Consider the following 24,261-nt stretch of genomic DNA (forward strand, 5'->3'; position numbering starts at 1 on the left):
CATACGAAAACCGTGAAACACGTTGATGTGATGTAGCTAAAGATAAATGTTTAAAAGCCGTCTCGTCGGGCTCGACACCGGAGCAATCGCAAAAATTTTTATTTTATATTTTATACAGGAAGGCGGATATTTTAATACTCGCGTGTATTTACGAGTGATTTTCTGAGAAATAAACACCAGTGTTTTCATATGATTCAAAAAAACGAGACTTCCGTTTGCGGAAGAGCGACTTCACTTTCGTTTGTCGAGTATCAATTGCAAACAGAAATTGAAATTTTCATAATAAAAATAGAAATATAAAATGATATGATAAGAGTATATGATGATTTTCTTTGAATCAAATTATTTTCGCAAAGCTTGTATGAAAGAAAGTCATCGAGACTGCTCATGGAGATTTCCATTTTGATTATGCAAAATTGATTCACGACAAAACAGGGAGGAAAATACAATTAATCTCTATTATTTTCTTAAATTAAAAAATATATGAAATAATTAAATTTCTCCTTGGATAATGTAACGCACAACGAATATTGGCATTATTACTTAACTCTAGATATTGATTACAATCAAATCATTAAATAAATAAAAAATATATACATCGTCAATGATATAAAATTAAAAAAGAAGCATATCAAGGTTCAATATATTTCTCTCTAAAAATATGTTTAGTTCTGACTCTTTGTTAATTAAATTAGAATAAAATTGTTTTAATATATTTTCTAATAATTTAAAATTTTCTATATATATTTATTATACATATATATGTATATACAGGGTGTTTTATAAGTCACACCCTATCTCTGTAAAATTAAAAAAGTAATTTTGTTATTCTTGATTTTTTATTTATTTTGACTTCTTCTACACTAATTTATTCTCCAGAGATGGAAGGACTTCTAAAACATCCTGTATGTATATATACATCTTCTTCCTGCAAAAAAAACCTGAAACCTTATTTTTGTTAAAATATCTATAGATGACACAAAAATAAAAAACACAATGTATTTTATTAGTGTATAGTATTAATCTTTATTGTACGCAAAATAATGAAAATTAGTCCGATGTTGAAAAAGCGGCTCAACAAAATATTGATTTATCTCAAAATACTTATATTTCTCTAATATTAAATAGCTACAAGTATTAGTTTTAATGTAAAAAAAAAAATTTAATTTTATAAATTTGGAGTTTTGAAGATATAGTAAAAACTTATATTAATTATTAAACGATAGTATTATATTATATTAACGAAATATTATATTGTATTTTTCATTATTTAGCGTATAATAAAGATTAGATATATTATACTAGAGCAAAATACATTGTGTTATTTCTTTATTTTTAAATTATATTAATTATAAATTTCAACAAAAAATTAAGTTTGGCTTTTTTATTGCGGGAAGTGTATAATGTATATGTATATATAATTTCTAATAACTTAAGAATGTATTTTCCTCCCCGAAGAGCAGCCGCGCCGCCTTGGTGTCGTTTCGACGGCACGGATCGAACCGAGAGGATCGATATATGATATTTTTCTTGTTCTTAGTCATTGACTAAAGCCTCTTTCTATCTTTTCACCATCTACACAATTCTATATCTCCCCACAGGACTAATGACGACTTTTCTCGTTGAACATACTGCTTGTGCGAAGAAAACAGAAGCTCTCTTCTCTCAAATATTTTACTACACAATCTCTTCAGCATCGAAGAAAAGAAACGAAATTCAAGAATATTTCAGAATTATAAAATTACAAAATTACAAAATTTATTTTTAAATTAACTGTTTAAAATCTAATGTAATTTTGGTTCAAAAATTTATGTATCTTTTCTTCAGCACAAGATTTTTCTATCAATTTTATTTTCTATGCAGACTTTTCAACTTTTCGACGTAAAGTTGACGAATTCTTCGTGACTAGCATTAAAGTATATATGGCGTGATAATCGGATTAAAGATTATGCTATTAAATAAGCAAAATTAATATTAACTTTTCAAAATGCAATTTTTTTATTTTGCTCATTTAGCCAAATTTTAAAAGTGTAAAGTATTAAATTATAATATGAATATTGTGCTCGCGCGTCTTATGAAATATGCCAAGCAAGTTCAATGAGACTTTTATTTGTTTGTAATGACCTTTATAAATAATTTAAATGAAGTGATCAAATAATGTATATTTATGTAAGAAATGTCATAAGAGTTTAATCTAATATTATATACCATCGATATATAAAATTGGCAACGCAGACAAATCAATCTTGTAAGAATCGAAATAAAAAAAATGGAGCAGAAAGGCAAATAAGAAAGAATTCAGCCGAACGCACACATATACACACATGTCAATTTTTCTAATGCACGCATCACGCGCGCGTGAGCGCACTTTATTATGTAATTACACGAAAAGAAATACGATAATTATACAAACGAGCATCCTGCGTAACATTTTAATATTTCGCACGCCTTGTATGACAAAAGAAAACAGACAAAACAAAAACAAGTGATGATGAAGAGCAACTCTCGAAGATTCGTCTGTCTGATCCTCGATATATTTCGTGCATCGAATTCAATCGAACTCTACTGTATTTGCTTTTTCAACCTTTTTCAACCACCAAAACGTATATACGATCTGTCTTGTATTGTGAGACAAATAAATTAATATAAATGTACATCTGAGTGATTAATAATCTTTTCTGATTACAAACTTATGATTACATTGTTAATTATGAGTTGTTATATATTAAGAGTTGCTAATATAATACACGAGCATAAATATAAATATATTAATAAAATAATGTTTATAAAAAAGAAAACGTAAGAAAAATAGACAAAATGTGACGTCGAAAAATTATCCAGGTTCTTGTTCAAGCAAATCGTGCGACGGACTATCAGTTTTAACTGATTGAATCGAGATTGGATTTTCTTCTGTTCGTATTATAGGTTCACCATCGAGCTTCTCCAAACCTGGTAACCGCCGTGCAACTTCGGTTCTCCATTGTTCCACCTAAAAAAAAAAACTAATTTTCTTCTCTCTAATGTAAATAATTAAAAATTTCTTTTTTAATTGATATAACATGAATTTAAAATTTTTTAAATTAATATAAAATAAATAACGTTGTAAACAAGAAAATTTTCTGTTTTATTATACTTATTGAAGAATATATTGTGAGTATATTACCTCGTGATTTTCATACAATGGATTGCCAACGAAAACTAGATCCCGAAGATTTGGAAGTTCTTGTAGTCTAGTAAATTCGTTCCATTCTCGTACCAAATTATTAGACATGTATAGTACACGAAGATTTCTCATTGCTTGAATACCCTTCATTTTCTCGATGCAATTATAAGAAATCCAAAGTTCCATAAGAGTATCACCCAGAGCTTCAAAACCGGCGAAACCTTTGATTAAATTACGTCCTAATGATAGGATTTTTAAATTTTTTAAGCTAGCAATACCTAGAAAAAACAAAAACATTTGAAAAATTAATTTAAATATTTACATGTAAAATTATTTCTTTTATGTTACAGGTCTTTACTTTATTATTTTTTATTAGCATTATTACCATCTAACATATTAATATATTGAATATTTTATAATTAATTATAAAAATAATCAATAAAATATTATAAAATGTATACACACATTTAAAAAAAATATAGATTTAATATAGTAACATTTTGCATTTATTAAATGTTAAAATTATCAAACAATCGAATAATTATCATTTGAAATTGCGACAGATTGTAACAGACAGATTGTAACGGACAGATTGTAACGGACAATGACATTAATTTTCTCTAACAAGTAAATTGGTGACATCAATTGAAGGTGTTAATGCACGTCTCGCGCGATCCATGCGTATAATTGCAAATAATCAAATCTGCATTGTAATTACGTCGTGTTACTGAGATAACCGCCCGCTTAGATATGCATTATGCATCTGACAATTGACAAGTTCGAGTATACATCAATTCTAATGCGATATGTAAAATCAATATCAAAATTTACATATATCAATCAATTCATGAATAATCATTGAATTAATCAACATAACAATATATGTATAAGATATGAAAAAATAGTTTTAAGCATTTTTCGTCTTTATACTTGTGCATAACAAATCATCTTCGAAGCATTCTGGAGAAGAATATACATCACTTTTTAGAAGACGCATTAATTAATATAAAAAAATTATAATTTAATTTTCATAACTACAATAAATTTAGCTAAAAAATAATTTTTCTTATATAGTAAAATATAATAAAGGAAAATAAAATTATATATATTAAATCGTATATATTGATATATCATATTAACATATAGAAATTATTTTTTGACAGGTAATATCAAAGTATTTGTTAAAAATAATAAGAAACGGATCACTTAGAAGTAAACGGTTAGGTTATTATTTTAAAACAAGTAGACCAAACAAAATAAATAAATAAATAACTGTTTTGTAGAAGAGACTTATTAAGAGTTTTATTATCATTGTTACTATCAATATAAAAAAATATTTAATAATTTAATAATTTAAATATACATTATAAAAAGGGGGCAAAAATTTAAACTTGCGCACGTAAACTATATTGAAACATATTTTTAAGATGTTATCCTTCGGAATTGGTATAAAACTGTAATTGGTGTAAAATTGTTTGCGAAAACTTTGAAATAAAAAAAAATTACAAATAAAAAAAATTTTGTTTTTAAATTAAAAATTTCTTTTTTATTTAAAAATTTTTATTTATTATTAATCTTTATTTTATTTTTTCTATTTAAAAAATAAATAAAATCTAAAATATCCAGCATAATATATAGATATTGTAACACGATTCCAGGGAAAAAGGGGATAAAAAATATCAAAAGCGTACTTTCGATAGTTTTGAAACTTCTTTAAATCAATAAAATTTACTATGAAAATCAGGTTATACATACCTTAATACAGTTGTTGGTCTATATTATAGAATTATTTTGTGTTAGAAGAGAGAGAAAGAGAGAAAGAGTGAAAGAGAGAGAAAGAGAGAGAGAGGGGGGGGGGGGAGAGAGAACGCACTTGATGAGAAGCACTCTTTCGATGCATAGCTCGTTGATTCTGACACTTGTAAACTTGTACAAAAGCTCAAATAAATTTACAGTTCTCAGGTACTTGACTCTAATCGATTAAATAACTGCCGAAATTAAAAAAGGAAAATATAATTATTTCCTATCAACATAATTCAAAAAAGCCATCCGTATAACTATGTATGTACATACATATATTTTAACAAAGGAAAATGCAAGACGCTTTTTACCTGAAATTTTTTCAATCATATTTGTCGACAGAGAGAGTTTCTCGCAATTGGCTAAAGTTGCTAATGCATTATCCATCTTTTCTATTGGTGGCCACTGAAAACTTAAAATTACTTCTGTGGCCGTAGCTGCTTCTTGCTGGTTCTCCTCTTCCCATCGTCGTATAGCTTCTTTGCATGTAGTTGGCTTTGTAGATGCCATAGATAGATGTAATAATATAACTTCCGGACAACGATAAAAATTTCTAAAAAATATCTAAAATATATTTTTTGTGCACGTAATAATTATTTAATATATTAAAAATATTTAATTATTTTTCTGTATACGGAATTATATATTGATATGTATGCAGATAATAATATAGAAAATCAATAATGTTTTAATGCATGAGTGCAAAAACATAATTAATTATTAGTGTAAATATCAAAATATCTCATTACAGTATATTAACTGCATCATTGATTAAAACACTGATAATAATTAATGCGCGGAAAGACAGTTTCAAATTAAAAGTTTAATTGTTTTTATTATTTTATCACATTTGCCATAGCGATTAAGAAAATGTATTATGTGTTACATATGTATACTGCAATATTATTTTATATTATACTACATATAATTATATATATTATTATTATATTATTATTATATGTATACTAAAGTATTATTATACTGAGTTTGTGTATATGTCATCAGTGTACATGATAAGTCAGTGACGTTGACAGTGAAACTTTGATCAAAGAAAGTTCACATTGACATATGCATCTTCTTTCTCTTACCTATATATAGTATATGTGTTATTATATACATGTATATATAATTATAAATAAGGCGGCGTTAGAAATGTTCGATATTACATCTTTTTATGTTGAAATGCAAATAGAAGGATTATACACATTGCATAAAAAAACCGCAACCAATTTAATGCACTTGGCAGGTACATCCTTTGTGGATTTCTTAAGTATCACGACGTCCCACGTGTTCCAGAGTTGATCACAAACGTTCGAGGTTACAAAAACTTGTTTTTCTTGGTCGCATGGCAATCTGCCATAGCTAAAGACTGGCAATATCTGGTACCAGGTAAAATAATCAATGTGTAAAGCGCATGCGTTTGGCGCAAGTATTTATTAACAGAGCGTCGCGATACCAACGATTTATGATAGATATTGGCTCGGGAAAAATACAAGCAAGTGTTCAAGAAAAATGCGTCCCAGAAGAATGCATTCGATAAATAAGGCGCATTAATTCCTCCATGTGGCTGAAGAAGTAATGCTAATAATAATTGTGTAAATAATAAACGTTTACGTTGGTTAATATAAATGTAACTGAATTTATTAATCAGTTGATTTTTGTTGTGCGGTTAGATTAAAATCTGTAGAATTATAAGGATCGAAAAACAGAAAAAATTAGTAATAGGTAGTTACAGTTTTAATATTATCAACGTTAATCATTCTGATATGGATTCTTTGACAAATCTGGAATCAATATTTTTATCAGAAAACAAGTTTATTTATTTATTCGAATTCTTTTTAAATACTCTTCTGTTTTGAATTTCAAAGCGTTAGCAGTTTGGAAAATTTAACGATTATATTGTTAGATTATAATATAATCAAAGCTTCAATCATGAAACTCTAGGTGATTCTGGAGGAGCTTTTCCTATAATTGTATTAAATATTAAATATTTTGATAATTTAATTTTAAACTTTAAAACAAATAATTAGATTTTATTTGTTATTTTATTATATGGATACATTATTTCTTCTATTAATTTTTCTGATAATTTAATACTAATCCGATTATTTTGATTAATTTGATATTAATCCGATTATTTTATCTTTCTTCCTTTCTTTATGCATTTTATTCAAATAAAAACTAGAAGAATCAATTAAAATTAATCAAAAAACTCGCTGATTAATCCGTTGTTTAAATTAACAAACATGTAGATCTATATATTAATAAACACATGCATTGTTATTTATGAATAACATGATTCATGTGTCACGTAAAAATGTTTACATATCAAAATCAAGCACAATCAATTTCCGAATTTCTTGCTTATATTGTGATATCGAATTGTTGCAGCAGAATTTTTTTCAGTATTTTATTAACCAAAGGACTGGCAGTATTGTCACGTCACGTATTACAGCGAACAGACACAATGACAACTTTAATACTAAATTACATCCACAGCTTTCAGGATACACTAATGGTATGAACAAGGAAATTTATTCGGTGGCGTAACTTTAATTACAAGATCTTACTTGAAAGAAATTGCTTGTCACATCATGTATATCACGTTTTAATGAGCTTTAAAATTGAAATTTAAAATAAAATTACACTTTGAAAAGAAAGTTACGCTCACCGAGTATAATGCGGCGCGATTTCGCAGGTAACGTGATAAATTAACAACAAATATAACTATATCCGTAATATAATATGTATAATAATAGATTATACAGTACGATACTCATGGGGCTTACACCGAGTTAGCTTAAATTACAAAAATACGCAAAGGCACTTGGTAAGAATCTTCGGTTTCTCGTTAACAGATACCTGGAGACAAATATTTAAATTCATGATTCACACAGCATATTTGTCACAACTCGCACTTAACGGTTGATTAATTGAATAACGATGATGGCGACGATAACGAAGAATGCCAGAGAAAATTTCTTAAATTTTATTGGATTCATCAAGAGTTAAAACACTTCAAAATGTTTGTATAACGAGAGAAAGAAAGTCTATTATACAATTTGCTACTGTAATCCGAAACGTTAATTTCTTGTATATATATATATATAGTCAAGGGACGATGAAATATTCACACACAAGAAGGGCAAATTGCACGTCGTTGATGCATTGTTCCCATCATGTAAGCGCCATTCTGATTTTATGCTACATTTATGTTGCATATGTATTATAATTCGGATATACAGGCATAGAGATCGCAGAAAATAGACAGCTTTTATAGACACTTTTCCCCTTCTCTTTTTAAAGATTCAAAAAGGATATTTTTCTTCAGAAGTCTACAGTTTACATAGGTTACTACACAGTACTCTCGTTCTTTCTCGCGAAAAACGCGCGGATAAAACACGAAACACGATAAATTTCATCTCCGCTCCGACATAATGTTACACACAAAATGCCACATTATCTTTCGAATTATATATTATTTGCTATATCAATATTTGGTACAAAATAATTGATATAAATAATGTAATTAATAAAATATTCGACTAAGGAATCGATAGAATCAGACCTCGCACACAAACTGCTAATTAAAAATTATTTGATATGCAGTTGTATTATATAATTCTTAACACATCTTTGATATCAAAATACGCAATCAAATGTCTACTTGTAATACAAGATAAGAATCTTGCAACGATGTATAGATTTACTCTATCAATAACATAACAAATATTTTAGATTTAACATATAGTAGTTTTTTATATACTATGTCTTTCTTAACTGTAATAAATGTATATAAATATTAAATGGCAAAGTAACTTTTCTGTATAAAATTTTATTAGCATATAGAGCACAAAATTGGCCGCAACGCAATAACGGAAGTCATTGCACAGGAAGTCCATTGGAACACGAGAAATTAATGACACTCGCAATACAAGCCAATTGAATAATGCAAGAATAGCAGCGCTATTTTATTTGCAACAATATAATGCCGTCATATAATAGAATCGACAATCGTCAACAGGAGATTAAGGATACACGTGTGTGTGTGTGTATATATGTATATATATATATATATATATATATATATATATATATATATATATATATAGAATACGTTTGCTTGCGGATATTACGTGTACACGTAAGATTTTCGTATATACGTATTATATGTACTAAATATAAAGATTAAGTGTATGTAATTGGTCTTATTACATAATAAGATTGTAAACTTAATAGCGATTCTAGTTCACGCCATGGTCCAGTTTAATTCTTTCTTATCGTCAGGATTGATTTGAACTTTTGATTGTATTATTAAGGGCTACTAATTTTTCAGCGACGCAACATATAAATGCTCTTTTTTTTTATTCATTATTGATTTATTTTCATTAGAATACTAACGAAAAATGTATGATAAATTTTTTTATATTTTATAACTTCGTTTATCGATAATTATATCCACTTTGGTCCTCGGACCGTTTGTCATCTCTACAGAATAACAAAATATTCTCATATACTATTGTGAAGATTTCACGTTTGACTCATTGTCAGAATCTTAAACTACATTTTGTAGAGTCAGAGAGACACATTCGTTCTATACATTCAAAGTACATTCTCACAAATCTTACTTTGTCTTCCCTGACGCGTACAAATTCCTTCAGTTCTCGAGAACTTTGTGAATTTTAATAGAATTTTCTTTGAGAAAAAAGTTTCAGAAGTCATGCGCGTCGTACTAATAAAACAGAACTCCTGCAATTTTTTATCGCTGTGATTTAAAGTACATGAAGATTCTCGCAATTCTTGAACTTACTATCCTCTTTGCCGAACAGCCAAGTTAGCATTTGTCTAGCTTTCATGCTGGCGCGCACGACACCTCTGGATTTGTACCAGTGGCCGCTACCTTCGCTGCCGCCACTACTGTTTCGGTGTTCCTGGTTTCCTTGAACCACTTTTAAACGAATCTGATTGAGTATGCCGACCAAGAGCTCGTCGACGTTGTGATTGATGCCCACCGATACTTCGATAAATTTCGCGCGATAGGTGCAGGCCAAACATTTTCCATCTATAATGCACAATCCAGATATTTAATATTTGAGATAACGAAAAATACAGTTAAAAGAGGAAAATATTTAAAATAGTATCCCTAATACAGCGTCTCGAGGTAGCATCTCTAATACAGAGGATCTAAAATAGCGTGTCTTAAATTAAATGATAAAGATTGATAAAAAAAAAACGATATTTTGTTTGCAGATAAAATACACACAACATAAACATTAAGTAATAAAATCTTATTTTTATCAAATCTATTGTAGAATTTAATTTTAATAATAATGAACTTAAAAAACAAAGACAGAGAGAATTTTTACAATAATAAAGGAAATAAAAATATTTAAAATAAATATAAACATCATAGAGAACCATATTTTATTTTTATCTTAGAATTTACTTGATATACCGATATCATGTTAACCAAACGTTCGATTTTATAAAATATAACAAAAACCATCTAACCATGAAAAAATGTATGTGTAAAAAAGAAAGGTTCTGCTTCTTACCCTGAGGCGAAACCACTCTAGAACGAACCAAATCGACCTTGTTCCCGACCAGAATAGCCGGTCTACCACGGAGAAGATCTTGATCGTGAAGTCGAGCGAGATATTCCTCGGCTCTTTGAAAGGACGCCTTGTCGATCACCGAATACATTACAACGAAGGCGTCTGGCAATGGCATTTTTTCCAATTCGGTCTGCAAAGTCAAATTTATAGATTTAAATCAAATTTATAGAATTTAAAAAAAAATTCTAAGCTCTTTGTCTACGTTTATATGTTTTAGGAAATAAGATAAAAAATGAAAATTTGCTCGAAATCGTCTTTAATTAAAATTTAAAATGCAATTTCTATAAAAATTCTTTTTCTCTGTTAATTTGATTTAATTTTATTATTAATTTTATTGTTTCATTTTTTATTTCATTTTATTAATACTGTAATTTTTAATTTATTTAAATAAATAAATTTCTATTTATAACATAACTTTGTAGCCTTAGCAAGTGCTGCTAGTTTTAATTTTTAAATTTGTATGTGACAAAAATATTCTCACTCTCAGATATAGTTACTGCTTTGGTATTATATTATATTTTTAGATTTTAAGATGTATGTTTTTGTGTATAATAAATACGGAGATGATTCCTCACCTTTGGATTAGCAATGTTTAAAAATTTAAGCTCGCTTTCTTCTCCATTTAACATTACAAAAACGGATTGTTCACTTGGTACATCTGCAATAAAAATAAAAAATAATAAATATCTCCGAATATTTTTAGAAAGAATATATCCAATATCGTATAATACCTAAAGAGAGATAAAAATGTATATATTGTGTGATATATGTGTTTGTGTGTTTAATATAGCTATGCATACGATGCTTTTAAAAATTAAAGTCATCATAAAATCTAATAGAAAGAAGCTTATGACAGAGATTTTTTATATTACTTAACAAATAATTTAGTAATATAAATTTCCTTTCTACTGTAACATAATATCAATAAATTTTTTTCTTTATTAAATCTTCAAGTAACCAAATAATTAAATTTATTTTTCTCTTATTTGTCTCTCTCTCTCTCTCTCTCTCTCTCTCTCTCTCTCTCTCTTTATAAGATATAATACATTGATTATAAAATACAAAGCACTTTAATTACTATCTTTATTGCACCATGCTACTTTATTTATGGACGAGAGAAAAGAGGGTACAAAAAACATGAATCACCAAGCTTTGTCGATTCATTTATCTCTGCCTTCTCTTCCTCTCGTTTCTTTCTCTGGAAATGAAAGCAATGATAAAAAAATAATCAGAGCCGCGAATAAACCAGTTTCCAGAGAGAAACTACCAGAGCAGAATAAACGTCCTCATGGAACACGTGACAAGAGAGAGAGCCGACGTAATCTTATGCCTCTAAATACGTCTACGGCTTCGCTTGTCAAGATCATCACCGATTGATTTTAACCTGCTAAACGAAACATCGTCAGTGACGTCAGAGAGTCGTTTGGATGTCGTTGTCCTAACCAATTTTTTTCGGCTCAACGACTTTCGCTTCTCTAGAGATGCAGTCTGCGACAGCCAACGAGTATCATCAATAATGGACGTTTCTGTCAAGCATAGGCGCCAAAAACATAGAGTAAGGGACAGCGTACGAAAGTATGTATAATATATGTATAAATACTAAGATTTGTTTTATCTTTCTTTTTTAAAAATAGAAAGCTCATGTGTAATACAATTATGTGTTATAATAGTTTTTTTTCTATGTATGAATATTACATAATACACACAACACCTAATTTTATATATAAAATAATCACAATAAATAAAATTAAATTCCAATTCTATTCTATTAAATTTTAAATCTAATTTTCTGCTATCAAATTAAAAAGCACACACGCACTTATTTATATTAAAAAATAATTATTTGTATGCTAACACATTTTTCCGTACGCATTTATACTTTTATATAAAATATTTATCTATCATTTGTCTTTTCTTACTATCTAATTTTCTAGTTTACTTCTCTTTTTACTGCAAACATTAGCTATGCAAAATATACAAACAAGCGTTATACGCATCTATTAAAAGAGAAGGTACATGTTACGTTTGGTTGGAAAAAAAACTTTAATTAATCATTTAGCTTTTAATTCGCTGGCAACTAGAAATATGTTATTGTAATATTACATTATAAAATAATAAATATAATGCTTACACAAAGAAAACTTTAATTAAAACTTGATAAATACAAATATAGATACGAATTATTATATAGCGCGCATCAATTCGATACAATAGATTCACAATTGCAAAACATTTCTAGCAATATATTTAGTCTATATTTTCTTTCCAACGCGCACACATCAATAGAATTCAACGACATCAATTCGATATTTGAATGTAAAATACGTTGTTTCTGTTAAATAAAATAGAAATATGTCAATAGTAAAATAAATAAGAAACTACATATTTATATTCTAAAAAACGCAATCTTTCTGCATCTAGTGCAAATGAATAAAATATTTTACTTATTCACATTATAAATAATATAACATACATCAATTTCTAAATAAAAAGTGGAAGAAAACATGACTGTATGTAATTAAAAGAAAATATTTTTAAATAAAAATATAAAAATTAGATAAAAATTTTGTTCAAATTTTTAGTTATTTATTATTTATGTAAGAATATATAATTTAAATTTTCACCTGCTTTTAATGTGTTGTAGTTTGCAATTTATTGCAGTGAATATTTATTCTAGGGACTACAACATTCAACCTGCGATAAATTTTGAAAATCATAGAATCTTCCTCGAAATATCGACGTAAATTTGCAACGTGAAGTTTCATACGCCCGACAATTGCCAGAAAATGGAGGTGAACGATCAGATACAGTTGAATTGATAGACGTGTATCCAGTATCGCCAGAAAAAAAGAAAGGGTGACTAAAATGATACACATCTTTCAATTGCTCTAGCAAAAAACATGTCACGACAAGAGACTGTGAACAAGTAAGATGATATCAGCAACTGACACAGTAGCTTTTTTTTATCAAGTTATAGAAAACTTTGAGAAAAAAATATTTTTGTAAAATTAATAAAATTAAAAACTTATAAAGTATAAAACTTGCATAAAATATAGCTTACAAAATTATTTATAAATTTAACAGTATACAATATATAAATGGTTTATTTTAGTAAATAATATTGTAAAATTGCGACAATTAAAAAACATTTGATAAAAAAGATAACAATTATATTAATAGCAATAATAAAAAACAATATTATGTTTATCAATAAATATATATTTATATATAATATAAATATAAAAATATATACAATATTATTACAATATATATTTATATTTATAATTTGTCTTTACCCTGAAAGTAAGGCAATTTTTAAATTGTATATTTATATCAGAAAACTTGCATTCAGCAAGCCAACATATGTAATAAAAAAAATATAGAATATAATAAAGAAAAATATTATGTTTATCAATATAAATACATATTTATTTATATATAAAATATAAATACAAATATATATTTATTCTGATAAGCATAATGTTTTTTTTTATATTTTATATTTTCTTTATCATATATATTGTTCTGCTGAACGCATTTTCCGACATATGTGATAGTTACGATTTAAAAGCTATTTTACTTTCACATAAAGATAGGTATATTTTTTTCACAAAGTAATTATTTCAATAAAACCGCACGTACAGAATATAAAGTGATTAACAATCAGGAACAAGTTTGATTGACGGCCGTGACGAGAATACCATAAAAACAAGAGAGGACTGACATTTTGGGGTTGCAAGATCGTGCTGAACCATGAATAAATATCATAAAAACCGGTAAAACGCGAACGCAGGCGCGCATCGTAATATTTCTCTTGTAAGTACAAATTATTGATTTTTCTAACACTCCAAAAAAATTACGATTACTTTTTTAATTATCGCAACTGTATAAAATAAGAAATTCCCTCCCAAATCTGCATTTTCACAAATAATAACTGTTTAATACCAAATCATATTTTATTTATATAAAGTTTTATAACAACCACATATCATTTTGCTGACAAGTAGTTAAGTTTAATTTACAATCAATTTTAATGTTTTTAAAGTTATTAACTCTTTGATAACAAATTTTATCGATAAATATTACTCATTTGCACATTAAATTATTAATTTACTATGTTAATTTATCACAATAATATTTTCTGTTTCAGCCTTAATAACTTTCTGTTTGTCAAATAACTTTTCAAATAATTATAATATCAAAATATGTAATGTAAACGACTAATTTATTTAACCTCATATCTAATAAAATATGATCTATCTAACACGTAATTATGAATGCCCAATAATTATTATAGGCAATTCATTTATATTGAAGATTAATGTAGAAATGTTACAATTAAACTACACTATTAAAATAATAACTACATGAAATTCGAAAATACTATATAATTGCTCTAACATTTGCCGTGTGTGTCAATATTGCAGTAATATTAATTTCTTTTAATTCCTCTCCCAGAAAGAAACAAGATGTTTTCAAAGAAAAGTATATCTTTAAAAATGTGAGACCAAGAAAAAGAAAAAAAAAAAAAAGAAAATTGAGAAGAAATTCAACGAAGAGCGAGAAGAAGAAGAGACGATGAACAGACGGAAACCCTCTATGATGTACGCTTATAGCATGGAGCGGGCGCAAAATTAACCGCGGCTATTTCCGTACGGCTTGTTTTTGCACTTTTCTTTTTTATACCTTCGTGGAAATCGTTTCGCTTGCTCTTCGAGGCGAACGTATTCGCCATCAAATCGTACACTCGCGAGACGAAACCGAGCACATTGCTCCCTTTTCCACGCATTCACAGTGTAGCACGCATAATTCGAAAAACAAATTTATCTGAACAAAATACTTTGTGTAGACTGAAACGCGAATGATGCAGAGCGATCATGAAGCTGTGTATGACATAAATATAAATCATAGAAATTTGAAAATTTGACAAACTCATATGACAAGAACATAAAAGTTTGTGTGTGTGAAAGAGAGAGAGAGAGAAAGAGAGAGAGAGAGAGAGAGAGGGAAAGAGAAATTTTCTAATTTCAAAAAATAACTTGTACTAATTTGATTGCAATCTCTATACTATTTAGTTATTATAAAGTTAATTTATATAAAAATAGAGAACTGTCCTGTTAATTTCCACGTATTTTTTACAACACTTAATATATACCATTTTTACTATTATTACTAATTATTATTATTAATAAGAAATATACATCAGACTTTCACAATTAGATGTTTAATAAAAATAAATTTTGGTTGATTATAATTACTTTTAATAAAACCAGCAAGCAAGGGAAAAAATTTGCTAAAAAATAAAATTTTTAAATTGCTCTTCAAATCCATAATATTCATCAGTTTTCTTTTTCTCTTTCTTCCGTTCAACGAGCCGTCTCTTGGCCTCGATCTCAATTTGCAACAAAATTATCGCTTGAAACTGACATCGGCCTAAATTTTTTTTATTTGCGTCGGCTGATGGACACTCGATTCAATCTCGATCACGGCTAATCTTAATTCACGTAAAACGCAGCGATATAAAATGCCGCGACTGGAATAAAATTAAATACACCAAACGATAATTGTAAATCCAACTGTAGACGGTACTATCTTCATCTCTATTTTCGTTCTGTTCTTTGTCATTTTAGTCATATTATTTATTTGTGCTTATATTATTTCTAGAAATATTTCCCACTGTCTGTCTCGATAAAAATGCTAAATAAATATCAAAGATACGTGTTATGCAATCTTTTTCTCCATTAAACTGAATCTGAATGAAAATGTCAGAATGTCACTGAATAAGATTTCACCGAAGATTAGTGAATATTTCACTTTTTCAATAAAAGCAGTTACACTTTGCTCTTCCATTTTATCTGATTATGATAATAAGATTTCATATAACTAGTATTCAAAATCATGTTATACTTCTGCATTCTTAAAATGTGATAAACTCAAAAAAATAAACAAGACTTTTGATCAAACTCAAGATATTTAAAAAAATATATACTGATATAAATTTCTGTCGTATTTAATAAATTGCATTTTTTTAAATATTGTTGATTGAAACAGTCATTATATCACTAATTGATTCTTCTCAGTGACATTTCACTGCAGTATTATTTTTATAACTAAAACTAGTACTTATTAATTCTAAAAAACTTAATAGCTATACTGTTACACAAGATTACACATGGCTTCAACTGCGAGAACATTTTAACTTCAAAAAATATTTTATTATGTGTGAGAACATCTGTTATATAAGAATTAAGATTCTTACGCCAACTATGTCTAGAAAGCTAAGTTTAATGAAAGAGTTAAAACTTTACTATTACTTGTAAAGTTGCCAGTCTTGTTTACCAGAAACAAAATAATCATATAATGTATAACAACATTTAAATGTTTGTCATGCAATCCAAATGTATATTTTTGAAACCAGTTGCAAAATTTTATTTTTTGCAGATCATAAATTTAATCTACTTTATCGATTTTTATATGCTGAGTAAATAAAATAAATAAATAACATTAAATAACATTAAAATAACAGATAAAAGCGCATTTTTTTACTAATTGTAAGTACATTAACTATGTGTATTGTACATACATAAATTGTTTGAAAAATTTATTGTTAAAATTTAATAGTTCAAAAATTTCCAACTTTTTCTCTCAGCAAACATTTTACTTTAGAAAAGAAAGAGTTCTCTTATAAATTGCTTTAACAATGTTTTAATATTAATTTTCGGATAAAATCATTTTTTCTTGTTAAAGCTTGCAAAATTGAAATTCCTTCAAAGACCACGGTATCTTCTCTTAGATTTTATTATTATATCCTGAATGCGATTGTAGCAATCATTAATCATCTTGTAATGATTCAATTGACCTTTTCACAGTTGATAAATCATTTACATTTGTCTTAAAGCTTTTTACGTAATTATTCGTGAAACTAACTTCCGATTTATTCGATTTTACTCCAGTCTTCTTTTTGTCTCATTTTATACTTTTATTGTGCAAATTGTCCCATTTTACGCAAACTCTGATTGTAATCACAAAAGTAAATATATGATATTTATATTAAACGTTCAATATTCGTTTTTTCTCTTATTATTTATCTTTTTGTATTTTTATAACAATGATAATACATTTATAATTCACAAATTTTTATATTTTTTGTAACGTCATAACCTAACCTAACCTAACAACAGATCTTTATTAATTCACAAGCAATTAACATACCTCTAAAATCTTAATAATTTATAACAACAATGTTACTTAGATTATATATCTAATTAAATCAAACACAAAAAATGAAAAAGCGTATAAATGCAACGTAATATATAAATTATTTATTAATTATTAAAATTATGTTATTAATTTAGATATCATTAAAATTAACATGCACTTTTGTACGTTTTTCTATTAATATTATATAATTAATAGTTTATTCTATTAATAAATTTGAATAATTTTCTATTAAATATCTAATTATATTGAGAATTAAATTGAGATACAAATATAATGAACAATAATGTGTCTTATAGTTTGTAATAAGTTTATGAAATTAACTATGTATGTACATAGAATGTCATATGTACACTACTGACATTCTGTACGTATCTGATACAGGCTCATCGAATTATTATGAGGTCATTATGTAGCTGTGTTATAATGCGATTATAATCCTTATACACATGTGCATCCACGCGCGAGCGTGTATACATATTATCACACTAAACACAATTATAATTCCGGTAATTAAAATGTACTTTACTTGGAGATACATAATAAACTCCGAATGCATGCCACGCGCACAAAATGTATACAAACACAATTTTTTTATTTTAAAATCATACTTTTGTTAAATACTTAACAATGTAATATTTAAAAAAACAATATTAAAAGATTAATGATTAAGGTTAATACGCGAAAATAAGTTTTGATGCGAACAGTAAATTCGATAAATGCGCAACATCAAATAAAGATGATTTAAGTATCGTGATTAAATTATTAATTAAATTACAAATGCACCGTGCAATCAACTAAAAAATGCTAATGGAATAAATTTCAGTATACATGGTTAAATTAATATAGATAGGTAGATCAACCGACTTTTTCTACAAAAATAATTTTTTACATTAAATATGAACAGAAAAATCCCTTTATATATTGGAATATGTACAGATTTTTTTCTCTACCGCGTACAAAAATATCTCATTGTTTAATAGCTTGCGTAAATATCGATCGTAATAGCGCCGGATGATGTCGCCAAACGCGTATTGAATGTGTATAACTGGAACAAAGCCTCGGCCGTCTCTTATCGTACTTAAGCGTCAATGAAAGAGTCGCGAGAAAATTTTTTAACAAAAAGGAAAAACTACGAGAAAAAACAACGGTTAAAAAATTGCGTGATTAATTATAATTAATATGATGAATATTAAATCATATTATATATGTATAAAAAAAAGATATTTTCCATGAGAAGAATAAGAATAATAATAAGCGTAAGAAAAAGTGATTTCGGTACGACATCGTGAAATCATGAGTTTATTTAAATCAAACAAAACATGAAGGATAATAGTCTATTTGTAATTTAAATAAAAAATTTATTCTTTACTTTAGATAGAAATATATTATTAATTCTCAAGTAGACTCTCATATACATATACATTTTTTATGAACTTTAAAAATTTTCTAAACGGATTTTTTAAAGGCAGATTTAAAAACATTTTCTCCAGATATTTACATAAAAATAATTTCTACCTCAATGTCAATCAGTTATAATAAATACTGAAACATACGTTATAACTTTCAGCAAAATTAATAGAAAATTATAAGAATTAAGATTAACAGAGAAAGAGAGAGAGAGAGAGAGAGATCAAACACAATGAGAAAATTATCTCATGTTTGTTTTAACAGGTGGAAATCGCAAAGTTGCAGCAGCTGGTTGACAAAGCGAAGATGCTAATTCACATCGTCGTTGAGATGTCGTCGACGTATATGATCCTCGACCTAAATATCCCAGCACACAAATTCTACATTATGCATCGCTGACTCTTTCGTAATCGACAGTAATCGACACTGAACAGCGAAAATTTTTATAAAAAGAAGAAACCATGAAATAATGTTGATTGGTCTCGTTCGAAAATAGCGACTTAAACGTTGATCAGCTCTCGACTTATTCAGCGAGAATAGCTTGAATCTCAAAGTGGAAACCGGAAACTACGCTTTTTTCGAAAGTTCTGGCGCCGTCTTTCATCAGCGCGCAATCGAAATACACACAGGAGACCATCACGTAAACTTACTTTATATAACGAATCGAATCGTAAACCGTTGAAAATCGCTATAAAGATTATTTACCACGGAATCGAGCGAGAAATGTCCAACGATCCTCTATGCGATTATTTATCTGGAGTTGTAACTATTTTGTTAAGAGATTTAATTTTGGACTGCTTTCGGACAGGATTATGTTTACAGATCCTTTCATCCTATTACGTTTCTTAACTTATCTAACAAGATTAGCTGTAACTCCTTTACAAGTTTAACTATAATAGAAACTCTCTTCATTGAATACACACAACACATATTGTAAATATCTACTTGTAGTTTCTTGAAAAAAATTTAGAAAAACAATTTCTCTTTAACAGAAATGTCAAAAAAAAAATAAAACTTACTTTAAAACTTTAATTTTTAAGTAGGTTTATATAACATTAACATTTTAATATTAACATTCTAACAGTTAATATTCTCAGAATGTTTAAAGTAAGAGTAATATTAAATAAAAAATAAAATTTTATTACGTATTTATTTGTTATTATGAGAAACATGTTTTATAAAAATAATTAATAATGTTAAATCCATGATTAATAACTTTCTTATTTTGTCAAAGCATTAAATATAATATTCATTGTAATATTCTTTTGAGAATATGCCAATTAACATAAATAAATATAAAAAATGTGTAGCAGCTTTTTTTAATTTTAAAATCTTATCTTCACTTATTGCTGCTACACAGATATGATATTATAACATATTAAGACTCACCTTTCTGCCTGTCATAGGCATTTATGCATTCACTGGTCATAAATTGACTGATAAGAGCGGTTTTTCCAACTCCCCTTGTACCCAACATAGCAACATTGTATGAAACAACTTCCTTGGGTGGTAATCGTCGTACTTCGTTTTCTTGCTCGGCAGGAGCCAGAGAATTCGATCTCGATCTTCTTCTCCGGAAGGAGTCTCCTCTGTTGACGACACCTATCAAACATAAAGAAATCATTTTAATATTGCATTGATATTAATACAATTGTAGACTATATAAATATAAAAATATAAAAAATAATGCAAAATTAAAAATAATTATCTCATGATAAATTAATAAAGATATTTATATAAAAAATATATAATTATATTATAAAAATATAATTAATTAAAATATAATTATTTGTCACAATTTTATTATAAAAATAAAAGCTCTACGATAAATGATGATAAAATTTTATATACGTAATTGCCAAGTCTAATATCAGTTATTATGAATTTTATTAAAATCTTTCTACAAAGATACTAATTTAATTTAATAACGATTTATATTTCAGATTCCTAGATTCATATTTTATCATTTGCACATTTGCTACATTTATATTTGTTTATACATTAATTAAATATATATCCATCGCTGTATATTTATTATTATTGACATTTAAAACACATTATGTATTCTGGCCGTCATGCTCTTTTCAGCGCACTGACCCCGGTTAATATCGCTAATGCCGCACTTTACGTGGTCACCATTTTAATAGATGCTCGAAATTACAGAAGAGACGAGATGGAATGGCTAGAATTCTCAGCAGAATTTCATCTCTTAGCTAATGAAGCGATTCTCATAAAGTATGAAATAGATTTTAGGGCTTTCGAAAGGATAACAACCGCAACACATTCTACATAACAATTACTTCATTTGAATTATTAGATATGTCGTTTGCAAACATTATCAACAGTTAAAAAATTAAATAAAAAATTACGATTTATTATTCTTTAATTGTTTGTTCTCTAATTATCCTCTTGTTTGTCATTGAATCAAAGAAAATATAATTATTAATAAATTTTATAATTTTGTAAAACTTTTTTAATTTCTGGACAATTGGCATAGTTACCACCTCATTAAATTTTGATAAATAATACTTTTGGTTAAATATTTAGTAATATATCTAAAATAAACAACACATAGCATTCCAAGAATACAAAGATCTACTGTTTGTTCTTAAACAGGCTCGGACATTTGCGTCAAAATGGCGATGCCATTAGAATAATGTATTCACGCGGTCACTCGCAATGCCATTGTCAATAAATGTAATTCAACCCGAAAATTGAATCGGTTTAGTAGTTTAGTAGTCAAACTTGTAAATAATCCTTAGACATCGCAAAAGTAAACTTCAGTTATAGGGAATGCCACTGGCCACTGGCTAATGTATTTCTACTGCATTAGTAATTGAACGTCAGCTCAAACTAGTTATAAGCTAACAGTGCAAAAGTTGCGCACCTGTATGTATATGACATAATGTTTCCAACGAATTAAACACGGATATGTATATGCTAAAACTTATTATTCTAGGATAAATACACTTTCAAAAAAACATCTAGAAAATAAATTTGAATAATTAAAGAAGATTATAATATAAAAAATAATATAAAATTTTTTTAATTATTAAAAAGTAGTATGTATGCAGAATAGTATAAAAGTACTGTTATGTTCATATTATTTATAAATTTTATTTTTATTAAATTTTGTCTGTGCTTTTTCTATAAAAAATTGTAGATAAAAGATTCTATTTGCAAATAAAAGAATTCACGGTAGAAAAACCGATCTAGCATTTGAAGATTTCAGACATTTAGAAGTTCATAGACCTTAAAGATGATTCACGAATCCATTTTAGATCATCTGTGAAATGATACATATATCAGTTTTATATTATTTGAGCAAGATGATTCAATTCACGTCTTACTCAGTTACAAATTAATTATATTCTATTAAAAGTATTGATTATTATTTTTACATTAAATTTAAATCAATGTATTTTACGTTAATTAATTGGTATACGAAAATTTAATTAAATTAATTTTTTTATTGAATAAAATTAATCCGAAATAAATTAATTTATCTCTGTAATTTTATATAAAAAAGTTAAAGCAAAAAATTATTTGTTTTTTTATGTTACTAGTTTTTCAGCGTTAACGCATGATTTATTAAATAAAATATTAAAAAAAGATAATAACATAAATAAAAGTGACCATATTTCTATATTCTTATTAAAACAATTATATTTATTTACAGTATTTATTGAAAATAAAGTTTATTTTTTCAGAGATATAATACAGTGTGTTTCAATATTATTTTTAACAATATTATTTTTCACATATTTTAATTGTTGTTTTATAACAAACATCATAAAAAAGTAATAATTAATATATTTTGTCTTTGTAGATTGTGTGTGTGTGTGTATGTGTATGTGTGTGTGTGTGTGAATTTAAAAAATAAATCTTTTATCGCGCATCAAGCAAATCGATCCTTTACGACAAATTATTTCTGTCAAAAAATTTATAGACACCCGTTATAGATACATAACGTAGATGTATAAAGCCCGCTCCTGATACACACGCGTGCACATACACGTGTACACGTACGCCGATGTCAACGTGCGGCTGTCAACTGTGGGGAGAACAACACACGTCCTGTTCAGTGACTCAGAACACCGATATCCCGTCCGTTCGTCTGTTCACATCTTCCCTTTGTCACTACACCTTTGTTAGCGCGAAGTTTAGCCCGACGTATGCGCTACTTGTGCCCGCATACTTATACATGCGAATGAATGAAAACGGGAGAATTGATCACGCTAGAGAAAGAAAGAGAGAGAGAGAAAAAGAAAATTGGATAGCAATGGAAGAGTCGTGAGGACAATCCGATTTCCGTTTCAGCTTCACCAAATCCGGAGACATTTCGTTCATTCGCGTACGAATGTCAAACGAACGTTAGATGAAAACGTGTTTCTATTTCTCTGTTTCTCTTCTCTCTGTCTCCTTTTAAACGTCATCGACTATTTTTAACAGTACGACGGCGGTAGTACAGTTTAGTGAAAGTTTTTGAGATCACATAACATGTGAAAATTGACATGCGATATTAGACACAATACAAACATAATTATCAAAAATAAAAAGAAATGTTTAAAATAATAATACGATTAATAAAACATCGCAATTTCTAAATTTTTATATCTCTGAAAAATTTTATTTAATCTTAATTTCTAAATGCTTTTTTCTTTTACAATTGATAATAAAATAATAATAAAATTTTTTGCAATTTAATGTTTGTTATTAAAACAAATATTATTCACGAAGATTATAGTTTACGATTTAAATGCTTATTTATATTCATTAATTTTATTTAACCATAACAATTTTCTGTGTGATTTTAGTTTTCGAAATGCATTATTTTACTATACGTACAAAATTACAAATACGCGTTTGAAAGATTACAAATGATTCCAATATGTAGAAAAATAGAAATTTTATAAAATTTTAATAAAAATTAAAAGTTCATAACTTCTAACTGGTATATTTCAATGAGAAATAAATCGCACGTTGGCAAATAAAAATTGATTTTGAAGAGAAAGGATAATACATATATAAAGCCGTTGGTCAAAAAATTTGAAA

The 24,261-nt window shown here is 27.3% G+C and overlaps 2 protein-coding genes across 6 annotated transcripts in view; both read right to left on the bottom strand.

Annotated features, from left to right (window-relative positions):
• Positions 1–2,327: 2,327 nt before the first annotated feature.
• Positions 2,328–7,023, bottom strand: LOC140667051 (dynein axonemal light chain 1). 2 transcript variants are annotated; one of them, XM_072894753.1, is made up of 4 exons: positions 6,052–7,023; positions 5,275–5,516; positions 3,164–3,441; positions 2,328–2,989 (listed from the first exon to the last, which is right to left on the bottom strand). In XM_072894753.1, the coding sequence occupies exons 2-4, from the start codon at positions 5,471–5,473 to the stop codon at positions 2,834–2,836; spliced, it is 633 nt and encodes a 210-aa protein (XP_072750854.1). In that variant the 5' UTR covers positions 5,474–5,516; positions 6,052–7,023; the 3' UTR covers positions 2,328–2,833. The 2 variants fall into 2 exon arrangements, with proteins under 2 accessions (XP_072750854.1, XP_072750928.1); XM_072894827.1 differs by having other exon boundaries at positions 2,328–3,002.
• Positions 7,024–9,079: 2,056 nt separating this feature from the next.
• The window catches only part of Rgk3 (Rad, Gem/Kir family member 3), a 41,224-nt gene continuing 26,042 nt past the window's right edge, over positions 9,080–24,261 (bottom strand). For 3 of the 4 annotated variants that reach the window (XM_072894481.1, XM_072894549.1, XM_072894429.1), the window contains exons 4-7: positions 20,596–20,808; positions 11,154–11,236; positions 10,519–10,708; positions 9,081–10,025 (exon numbers count right to left, since the gene is read on the bottom strand). In XM_072894481.1, the coding sequence (XP_072750582.1) occupies positions 9,736–10,025; positions 10,519–10,708; positions 11,154–11,236; positions 20,596–20,808 (776 nt within the window). In that variant the 3' untranslated portion in view covers positions 9,081–9,735. Of the gene's footprint in view, positions 10,026–10,518; positions 10,709–11,153; positions 11,237–20,595; positions 20,809–24,261 lie in introns of all 4 variants that reach the window. The other variant, XM_072894640.1, reaches the window with a different exon arrangement.

The sequence above is a fragment of the Anoplolepis gracilipes genome, chromosome 1 (assembly GCF_047496725.1).
Source record: "Anoplolepis gracilipes chromosome 1, ASM4749672v1, whole genome shotgun sequence".
Lineage (NCBI taxonomy): Eukaryota > Metazoa > Arthropoda > Insecta > Hymenoptera > Formicidae > Anoplolepis > Anoplolepis gracilipes.